The sequence below is a fragment of the Dysidea avara genome, chromosome 8 (genome assembly GCF_963678975.1).
Source record: "Dysidea avara chromosome 8, odDysAvar1.4, whole genome shotgun sequence".
NCBI classification, from domain to species: domain Eukaryota; kingdom Metazoa; phylum Porifera; class Demospongiae; order Dictyoceratida; family Dysideidae; genus Dysidea; species Dysidea avara.
Genome location: NC_089279.1, coordinates 27,498,632 through 27,510,366, shown reverse-complemented (window position 1 = coordinate 27,510,366; position 11,735 = coordinate 27,498,632). Strand labels below are relative to the sequence as shown.

At 36.3% G+C, this 11,735-nt stretch overlaps 1 protein-coding gene across 1 annotated transcript; it reads right to left on the bottom strand.

Moving 5' to 3' along the window:
* Positions 1-693: 693 nt before the first annotated feature.
* Positions 694-1,683, bottom strand: LOC136264295 (CARD- and ANK-domain containing inflammasome adapter protein-like). The gene has a single exon (XM_066059008.1). The coding sequence runs from the start codon at positions 1,546-1,548 to the stop codon at positions 706-708; it is 843 nt and encodes a 280-aa protein (XP_065915080.1). The 5' UTR covers positions 1,549-1,683; the 3' UTR covers positions 694-705.
* Between the last annotated feature and the right edge of the window lie 10,052 nt (positions 1,684-11,735).

Here is an 11,735-nt window from a genome sequence, read left to right as displayed (position 1 = left end):
AAGTCAGGGAGGCAACTCTTAGTGTTAAACACCAGAATTCAAAATGATAATGCAGTTAAGGCACATAAATTTATTAGAAACAAATACTCATTAAGGATTTGGTACTCAGATAGTACAATTGGTACTCAAGTACTCGTTAATTATAAGATCACATGATGAATTTGACATCGGGAAGTGACAATGAAGGCTAGAGAGTTTCATTGGCATAATTTCTTGTCAGGAACACTAACATCAGTACTTTAATACAGTGTATGTATCATTGCTTTACTTGAAAAGCTGTAAACTGCTTAAGGTTAACATTGTGGTATAAAACATGTCAGATGGGTATGAGTACAAGTAGCTATAGTATTCATGAGTACTCAATTAATTAACTCTAAGAGTACTTGAATACTAAAAGCATGTTCATTTTCAGCCCACAATTTATTAGTCTGTTCCAGCAGCTAGCTATCTACCAACTAAGATTGCTGTTCTTGTACCCATATGATTAGTCACCAATTAGGTACCAAATTTCATCATTGATGCATCAACTATAAAATTGTGATGCAGGCCCATTATGGCTTGTATCTATTGCATAGAACCCTAGATCAACAATTGCTACATACTGAATTTCAAAACAGTAACATGAATTAAATCAAAAGGTATCTTGTAGTCTCAGTGGTTATAATTCAGTAACTATGAATTTGTGTCAAAATGCCATGTTTATCCTTAAAAGTTGATCACAAACAATCTATGGATAAATGCACTGAAGCCCCCTGGTAATATGCAGGTACAGAGCACACCAAATATAGTGACAGTCACCACAGAAACATTAGAGCAAACTTTACTACTTTTAAGACGAACATTGTTACTTTTAAGACAAACGTTCTCTTGACATGGGGTTTGCGCAGGTGATGTATCCTGTTGTTGTCTCTCATTGAGTCTCTCAACACTTGGTTCTATCTCTCCTATTAACACTCCTATCCTGTTTTGAAATTGATACTTAACTTTACTACGATCAGCACCGGCATCTTTGACCAAGTACTTAATGATACCACTGTTATCATTGACAACGGCTGAAGCAAGTGGAGTCCAGCCATACACATCCTCTGTGTCCACTAGAGCATTTGCTCGTATTAGCACCTTGATGGCTTTCTTGTGTCCATTCTTTGCTGCAACATGTAGTGGTGTAACTCCAAAGTTATCCCTGGCATCTATTGTAGCACCAGCTTTTACCAGTTCCTTGACTACTCTTTTGTAACCATTCCTGGCTGCTACATGAAGTGGGGTTGTTCCATGAGTGTCTTTGCTGTCGACAATAGTTTTGGCGTCTATTAACATCTTAACTAACTTTCTGTTGCCGCTTCGCGCCGCTTCATGTAGCGTTGTTACTCCATCTGTATTGCAGACGGTGGTAACATCCACTTCTTTTGTAAATGACAACTCTACCAAGGCGGTGATATCGCCATCGCTTGCTATTTTAAGTATCTCGTCAATTTCTGCATCACTAGGTCTCGTCTTTCCCGAGGTTTTTTCGTTGCTACTAGTACAAATCCTTTTTCTCCTAGGCATTAGATAGCTAGCTTTAAAACGTTAGGAATTGACAACATACCAGAGCGAAACCTTAACAACGTTATTAATTGTCAATTCTAGGAACTACTATATCATAAACACTTGCTGTGGTCTGTACTGTGCGACGGAGGCAGTGTTGTGGTTTCTTGTGGGCCGTCATACAACCGCAAATGCTGGGGATTTTGCCGCAATACGCCTGCATGACATAATAATAATAATCGATAGAGTGGTTGTGGTAATTAAGAGTCACCTAAGTCAATAAACCTATCACCTATATAAGTCTATCACCTAATACAGTGACCCCAATATTTCATACTACTTGTAGGGAAAGGTGTAACGATATGCAATACATTATCCTAAAATTTCACAAAAATTACTTACAATGTATTGGGTGTTTAATCTTTCAGTGAAGCCATGTAAGTGTTGATATTACGAGTCATATGGGGGTATTATGAGTCACTATGTTCATAAGGTCATCATTTCATGTCGAATTATGGTAAATGTTATGGAAACATTTGCAGGAACTCTAAAGATTGTCAAAACACCTTAGTTAACTTGTACACTAGTGATCTCTTCAATTACTTAATTACTTATCCTTAATTAATTTACTTACTTAATCACTTATACTTAATTAATTTACTTACTTAATTACTTACTTACTTAAATTCTAATTTAATTTGTAACTAATCATTGTACTATATGCTCATGCATATGAGTCTTACAATTATAAAATATAATAATATAATAATAACTTAGTATACGTACATTCCATGTCTTTGTCCTGCATGCTTACTACATGGTAAGGGGTACAGGTAGCTAATCTGGAATGGTATTTCTATAGTGAAATAGTTTAAAGTCCTGTGTAACCTCTTAATTGGATTCATGGTTAGCTTATGATCACTTTTTCGGTGTTGATCTAAAGTGGTAGCATCCCTTTCATCTTAATCTGCATGATTCAACCAATGATTCAACCTATTAAATTTATTTAAGCTATGTGACCCATAATACTGTGACCCCCTGACCCATAATGCCAGCACCTACTCTTATAATGTTCACAATCAACTCGTTTTGGCTTCTCAATTATATGGCTCTATTGGATTTTGAAAATGTACCCGTAACTGATTTTGATTATTATAATTTTCTTTGTTTAAACTCATCAGCATCAAGTAACAAATGTGATTCAGTAATGCTGTTCTTCCATGCCAGCTGAGTACATACAAGCACATAAAGACACAAACAGCTAGCTACAAATGCACACAAAAAATGACTGATACAAAACAACAAAAGTCATAGACAATGTAACATTGGGGAGGCCGGGGCATAATTACAATGGCGTTACTTGTATAAGAATGGATGAATTTCATAACAATGAAAGTTGCCCCAAGCAATCTCTGAATGGGGTGTAACTAATCACTGGACTGGATCACTGGACTGGACTACTGGACTGGACTACTGGACTGACATATTTTTGGTTTTTACACATTCTGAGGTTGGTTTTATTGAGTCTTGCTAGCCAAGGGCCTTCAGAAAACTTGCAGTCTGCTACTAAAATGATGAGTGCGAGGAGTGGAGTAAGCAAAAACAGACTTCCAGTGATTACACCTATTATGTTCTTCTACAGTACATATACTATACTCCTTATCAGTATGCTGCAGGGAATGTGCTAGTTATGGTTAACCAACAATAAAGTCTTAGAGATAGTAGCAAGCTCTTGTACAATGTTAATAAATTTGGTCACATATTATAGTACACCAACCAGCACATCTAAGAACCAATCATGATAGCAGAAAAACCCTACAGTCGTGCAATGAGTTTGTATATTGCATGTAGGAATGAATTTAACCACAATAGATTATCCTAGGAAGGATAGGTTGTGTCCAAGGGTCTGAGCTATTTAGTGCAAGGATTCATAGGTAGCACAAATATAGTAAAATGATTTTTGGTTAGCTATTGCTATAATTATTACAATCTCCAAAACACGATACTAAGAAGTGTATAAATGTTGTAGAGCATAACAATTAGTCAGTTTTAGCTTACTCCACTCCTCACACTCATCATTTTAATAGCAGACTGCAAGTTTTCTGAAGGTCCTTAGCTAGCAAGACTCAATAAAACCAACCTCAGAATGTGTAAAAACCAACCTCAGAATGTGTAAAAACCAAAAATATGTCAGTCCAGTAGTCCAGTCCAGTGTTCCAGTCCAGTAGTCCAGTCCAGTGATTAGTTACACCCCTCTGAATGTCTAAAATAGTGCCTCCAAATTTTAAAAGGATAGTATATAGCTATAGTATAGGTCATGATATATGACTTTTTAAATGTTTTCCCATACATTACCCCTTCTTGGAAATCAAACAGATAATCTATGGGAAAACCACGAATTTAAAAATGTCACATCTCAATTTAACATTATTTGTAGGCTGCAGTGTGCGGTGATATGTGAATGTCAAACTTAAGGTCTATAAGTTTTAAATGATAGGGTACATAGCTATATAGATCATAAGATAATTATTATGTCACCCATACATTATGCCTACTCACATTGACAATGTATGGGAAACTACAAACTTTAAAATGTCATATCTCATGAACTATACATATAGGCCATACTTACTTTAGATGTAAAATGGTTGCTAGGGACAACAGTTAAAAATTTCTTATATCAATTATTGTGATGGGCACATTAATTTCTTGTGGTACATCACTTATCATTGTACAAAAATATGATAGCAGGCCAATACAAAAATATTATTTTGTTAGTTACAAAGTCTGGAAATCTGTCCAGCATTGGTAGCTATATAGCTATGCAGGGGCGGATCCAGGGGGGTTCAAAGGGTTCCATGGAACCCCCCCTTTTGAAAGAGCCTCTCTTACTTGAGATATTTTAATAGAGCAGTCAAATCGAGATACTCTAATAGAGCAGTCGCAGTAGTCTTTGAGGAGCAGTGTAGCAAGCTATGTATATATACAGTTATAAACGAGGAAATGTAGTTGGTGAGGGCATCTATGGTGAGGGGAAGCTATTGTCAGCAGGTGATGACCTTTCAGTTAGGGTGAAGTTGCAATTCCAAAGTGGAACCCCCCTTTTTAAAAGTCTGGATCTGCCCCTGCTATGATCATAGTCACATGCAGTATAAAGTCTTATTGTCTCAAATGTTGTCGAACTTTACTTTTAGCATTGTGCAGTTGCTGTGTGGTCAATAGTTCTGTTAGGATCTTGTCATGTACACCCAAGAAGAATGGTAAGAACCTCAGGAACTCTATCGTTCCTACATGAAAGAAACTATACATAGTCAAGGTACACTGCATGTTGATATTATACACAACTACTTAAAGCATGCAATATAACTTTTCCCTGGTTTCCTGTCTGTAGATATAAACTGAATTTGAAGATTGCATCAAGACTATATTTTTGTGCATTGAATTCATAGCTAAGTGCTTATCATAAAGCTAAATTTTAGCATCCAAAAAAGGCAACACAATGATATGGATAGTGAAATTTGAACATATAATATCAAGAACAAATTGGGATAACTACTCGTGAATAAGGATAGAAATCTTTACATGTGTGTATAATAAGTAATCGATTTGTCTTTGTGCAAATATTATCAATTTACAATGTGTAGCTAGTAATTTACAACAACTTTATGTAGCGGTACATTTTTGCAGGTAAAATTTTTGCAACTCAGTAGCTAGTTACTTAAAATGGAGAGACCAGTCATTGTATGCATCGCAGTCTCAGTGACATGTGCTAAATTGTTTCATAGCTTGGGCTTATGCAACTAAGTGTTGTTAGTAGCAGCTCCTGCTGCGACATTTATAAAATATATAGCAAAAGCAACCAATTATCAGATGGGCTAGTGAATTCAATTATCAGAAATGAATGACAATTATAGGACAGCGTTACACTAATAAAAACGGTGATATTCCATGGTACGTACAAAGAATTGGCCATAACTCTACTGGTTATTGTGATAAAAGAACATCAGAGGTTATAACAGAATCCATATTGTAGGTTGGCTGTGTTTTTCACCTGTACCATTAATGGCAGTTGGTCTCTGTCACTATTCCAGAGAGCTTGTATGATAGTCTAATTACAATCACTGCTTTGATGTTAGTTGCCAAACAATAAAGGATACAAGCCAAGCTGTGATCAAGGTCAATATAATGTACTCACCATGTGAAAATTGCTTTCCAGAAAATGGTTGGAGGTGAAAGTATAAGTGTTCTGATAATATATGCTAGTTACCAAGTGACTCAGCTGACTTAGCCTGACCATATATGTCATATAGTTAAATCACCGTTGCGTGTGTACAAGTATAAGTACCTAAAAATCAGTAATTTTGTTGTGGTACTACATTATTGTCCCTATTCTACTCTGTTTAGCCCAGAGATGGAAGCCGTAGCTATTGTACTTGACTGATGGTTACTATGGTAAGGAAGCATGCATGATACATCAAAGTACTCATGGTCCTGCATCCCATACCTCAATTTCATGCAATGATATGGACAGAGCTGAGTGTGGTATTATACACAACAAGGTATACAAAAGCTATACACATTGGTATGTGTATATAGGTACACACAAGTATACGAAGGCACACAACAGATATACACAGGTACACACAAGTATACACAAGTACATACACCAAGTACACACAAATTTACGCAGGCATACACAGTTATACACAACTACATGCTAAGTGTAATACATGCCCGGGTAGTGCATTCCTGCATGTGTACATCTGTGTATAAAGTTTCTTCTTAAGTGGTGTTTCTGTGAAAGAAGTAGCACCGTAGCTGTACTGAGCCACACTTGACTGAATCTATTAGTTAGGCAGACAGGCAGGCAAGCAGTAGAAAATTTTGTTGAATAATTAAAAAAAAATTCTGTGACAACTTGACGAAACCATTTCGGGTCAATCTGAAGGCATTTTTGGGCTTGGCTTTACCCAACCAATACTGTCATGTTATCACGAGGAGAAATCAAGGCAGGTTTTTGGGTGATATTTTCAACATGGGCCATGTCCAAACCTTTGTTATCCCAACTATACAGTACTATCGTACTGTATGATAGCTACAATACACATTATACACATAAATTACATGATATATATGTAAGCATAGAAAAAGACAACTTTCTAATACAATGAGTACCTAGTTTACACTACATGTACAGTATAATCGTGAAGTAAAAGTAATTGTATAATTCAGTTGTCTACTAACTATATAGCTATAAGCAGACTCTTCACTATTAATTAATGTTTTTAGAATCATTTTTGACATGATGTCATCCTGCATGTACTAGAAAAATACATGCTGACAAGCCAAAATTTATAAGTAGTGATTAGGCATGTACACATTGCACTGCACATATTATTTTTATTTATTTTTTTATCTTGAAACTAATCACGATCCAGTTTACAAACTACATTCTTCTTCATTCCTTTGAAATAATTCTCATTCCTTTGAAATTCTATTCAGGTATGAGTCAATATTGCATATTCAGCTGTACTATATCATCATCCAACTAGTATAAAAAATCCAGTATCAGATCAAGCCCATTCAGTAGAAGAAGTTGACGAGGAAAGTTGGAGTGCTAAGATGATCATAGTTAACACTGTGATGATTTCAGTAGTTATTCTATTGCTCCTTTGTTCCACTGAACTAGCTCATGATGATGCTACCCTTGGTATGGTTCAGGTTAATCCTGGTAGTTCTTGCAAGGAGATATACCAACTTAATCCTTTTAGTAGAGGAAACAATGGAAAGTACTGGATAAGGATTACATGAGGTTACTTGTAACATGAAGCTGACTTGTGGTGGTGTTGAAGGAGGATGGATGCAAGTTGTTGATGTAGACATGAATCATGATAAGGCCTGTCCTGGAACATGGCGTACCATTACATCTCCCAGAAGACTTTGTGTAGGTGGTTTAGCTGCAGGATGCGATTCAGCTCATTTCTCTACCAATGGAGTAGAATTCGACCACATATGTGGACAAACTAAGTCTTATCAGAAAGGAGCTCCTGATGCATTTCGCTCCATACAATCCATAAATTCACCATAATATGTTGATGGAATATCAATAACATTAGGATCACCACGTCAGCATGTGTGGACTTATACTGTCACTGCCAGTGATCATATAAATTATAGATCGAATAACTGTCCTTGTGCTCCTGTACCAGGTACCCCACCTCCAGCATTTGTTAAAAATGATTACTACTGTGAATCTGGAACTACTGGACAGGTACGTCATGCTAATTTTTACTTGTCAGATGTCCTTTGGGATGGAGATGGCTGCCCAGAAGACAGTGGATGCTGTGCTTTATTGGGGATGCCTTGCATGGTTTTATAGGAGGACCCCAACTAGACTGAGTGAAGATATTGAAGTTCGAATATGCAAAAATTAGTCTCACCCTGATGAGGATACTGCAATTGAAATGTTGGAAATTTATGTGCTTTAAGGACCTTTTATAGTAATATGATGTGTATATGTTAGTGCTGAAACATGTAAAAGTTAATATTATGCATATTTGTGACCTGATTTTGGAAAACCTTCCTTTTGGATGCAATGTACAATCATAGCATTTAATATTTTGAATATATACAGTAACTCACCAACCTTGGCTGCTATGCAGGTAATGAAAGAAGATACGTACCATGTTAAACAATTTTTACACTAACCTTGTCTCAGGTTTTTTTAGAGATGGACTTTTGTAGGTGTGTCAAAGCTCACACATACGCATTGCTCTAAGGCCTTGAGAAGACACTGGAGTGACTTGAGACCATGTCATTGACTTGGAGTGGCTGGCAAAGTTACACAAACATGACTGAAATGTGTTTTGTGCCATCGTGGTCCATCTAGAGCTCCCTAGGGCATGTAATTTGGCCCGGCCCACCACCTCCTACCCTCCATCCCGGCCCCTACCTTCCACTCCTGTGTGTGGACTCATGATCCAGCAACATGTACACTTGTGGAAAGCCTATATAAAATGGTGGGAAATCGTAGAGGCTGCTTCTTGTACAGTACACTAGATGCTCTGGCCACTGTACTTTTTGTAACATAATTATGACTGGTCAACCAGACACATCAAAAGGTGCCACACTTAATGTTTTCATCTGAACACGTGCCCCAACTATCAATTACAGAAAAGTGAAGTAACCATTACGCTTCGTTTTCAGCTATGCCAAGTTCGGCCCATTACACAGCGTTAGAACGGTGCCCCAATGTTACCTGCAGTTACCTACTTGTGCCTGTAGTTGCCTGCCATTACCCATTGTTGCCTGTAGTTACCCACTGTTGCTATTTTCATTACAGTGAGAAATCTATTCACCTATTAACAAGTAGAAGGAAAAATGTAGGGATCATATAGCCATAAAAAGTAGTGAAACAAGGGAACAGAGGTTGCTAACACCTACAGATAGTGGACATCAATTTTAATCCCTAATTCAGTCATGGGTATAGACTGAAGTAGTAACTGCACTTTGTGCTTAGTATAATCACATCTTACTATTGCTATAGGAGGAGCATTAAAATTTGAGCCATTTCAAATTGAGGGTGGAGTAATATTAGTGTATAACCTTCTCCCAGACAAGTGAGTGTATGCATGCATATATGTGACCGAATTTTAGAAAACTGTCAATGTACACACAATATACTTTTAAAAACAGTGGGTAAAAACAGGTTCCACAAAAAAACTTGTGCAATTTTTTATCGCTACTCTAGTTTGGTGAGTTAACACTCCAACCAATAAATGGTATTATCTTGTTCGCCTCTCCATGGGGAATTGGAAAACCATCTCCTTATACAGATGGGTTTCCAAGTTACATACATTTGTCTACATTGTGGTGATGAAAGAATTTTTCTTCAGTGAACATACCTTCTCAAACACATAATGGTGTTAAAAAAATTATACCTTGGTGGATTCACCAATTTATGGTGAGCACAATGAGCTAAGTTTCAGTAAGTTTTGATTGTTCATTTAAGCACTTGTAGACTATCGTCTTTATAGTTTCTGTACTTTCTTGTTTGTCAAGCTATCCAGTACTGTACATACATCTCTGGCACTACTCAACTTTCAAAGCTGCAATGGAACCTCTCTTAACAAACTCCCCGAAATAAGGACACAGTAGAAAAAACCTCCATAATAAGGACAAAAGTTTTGGTCCCAAAAGGTCTGGAATACATTTTTTACCTCTGAAAGAGGAAAACCTCTATATTACAGCAAAAAGTGGCCAAAAATTCTGAGACCCAAAATGTCCATAATAGAGAGGTTCCACTGTAGATCCAATAAAATGAATTCTGAATAAATGTATGGACATTTGACAGTTTTCTAAAACTTGAATTTGGTCACTTATTTACATGTATGTGTAGTGTTTGTACGTGCGTGCGTGCGTGCATGTGTGTTCATATGTGCAGGATGGTTCTATTCATTCTCATGGTATACAGTACAAACGCATTATACAGTAATATCAAGAAATAAATTATAATATATTACAAACCCTTGGCAATACACTTTACTGCATTGTTGTATTTCAACCACCAACTCTCCATAGGCAAGAGGAAATAGTCACATTTTTCGAGTTCATAGAGAATGATAGGAAGATTAGAGAGATGATGATCGACTCTTCAGTGTCCCAAACTACACTAGAAGAAGTATTCCTCAATGTAAGCTCCACACTTCTGTATTGCTAGTATTATTATGTGTATTACTGCAGGTCACTACTAGAGAACTATATCCTAATGTTGCTCCTGTAGAAAACTAGATATTATTTTGTTATTGTGCATGTGTAATAATAATATTTTATTTGCAATCAGAACAGTACACAATCGATCTTTATTTTTCAGCAGATTCCGAGAGGACAAGCAGACTTAGTTACAAGCAGTACCCATTCTATATCAGTCATATATTAACAACTTGATTGTATTGTCCATGGCATGTATACTTTAGCTATGGATGTTTGCAAAAATAGAGATGCAGTGATTATGCCAGCATAATTTTGGGTAAAATAATGTGTTTGGACAAAACCAGGATAAGAAAAGTGTAATATTATTATTTGAGAGTTTGCTTTTTGGCTATCAGAGAAAAACAAAACAATGTGCAGAGTTTTACAAGTCCCTGTTGAGCTGAACAAAAAACAAATCAGACAGTCAAGTTTTTTTCGTATCTGGAAAACAGGATGCACTCCCAATAGCTCTGGTGATGACACACAAGAAAATTATTTGAGTATATGTGCCATGCAAAAAGGCATAAAGTTTTGTTTGAGATCAGCTCACACAATTAAATTGTCTTGTGGAGAAATTTCTTATAGTGGCACACTAAGAAAACAGTTTTGTATTGCATGTGATTTCATTTCTTTTCAAAATTAGATGCCAGTGATATAAACACCTAATTAAAAGGACTATCCTGCAGAAGGCTATTAAAAGTCAAGGAGGCAACTATTAGTGTTAAACACCGGACCAGTGTACTCGTTAAGATCACATGACCCAGTTCACATGATGAATTTGCCATCGGGGAGTGACAATGAAAGCTAGAGAGTTTCATTGGCATAATTTCTTGTCAGGAACACTAACATCAGTACTTAATACAGTGTGTGTATCATTGTTTTACTTGAAAAGCTGTAAACTGCTTAAGGTTAACATTGTGGTATAAAACATGTCAGATGGGTATGAGTATAAGTAGCTCTAAGAGTACTCAAATAATAAAAAAGCATGATCATTAAGCCCTATATTATTAGAAAGTTCAAATACAATTTAGTAGTCTTTTATCCAGCAGCTAGCTATCTACCAACTAAAAAATTGCTGTTCTTGCACCCATACGATCAGTCACTAATTAGGTACCAAATTTCATCATTTGATGCATCAACTATATGCTTGTATCTACTTCTAAATCAATTATTGCTATGTACTATACATTTCAAAACAGTAAAAACATTAATTAAATGTATCTTGTAGTCTCATTGGTTATAATTAAGTGAATTCAGTAACTTTGAATTTGTGTCAAAATGCCATGTCTATAATTTTTTATCCTTATACAGGTCACATCAGAACCATCAGCAGATTCTGAAAAGAAGGGAAGCACTGGGTACTTGGTGCCTACTGTGATCTGAATAGTCTTCATGTAACCCTAGCTTTTGTGGACTGTTGTTTGTTAAATATATATATGTTTTAAATATCTATGATC

Excerpts from the sequence above, each read along its gene's own strand:
- LOC136264295 (XM_066059008.1), bottom strand. The coding sequence starts at position 1,548 with ATGCCTAGGAGAAAAAGGATTTGTACTAGTAGCAACGAAAAAACCTCG.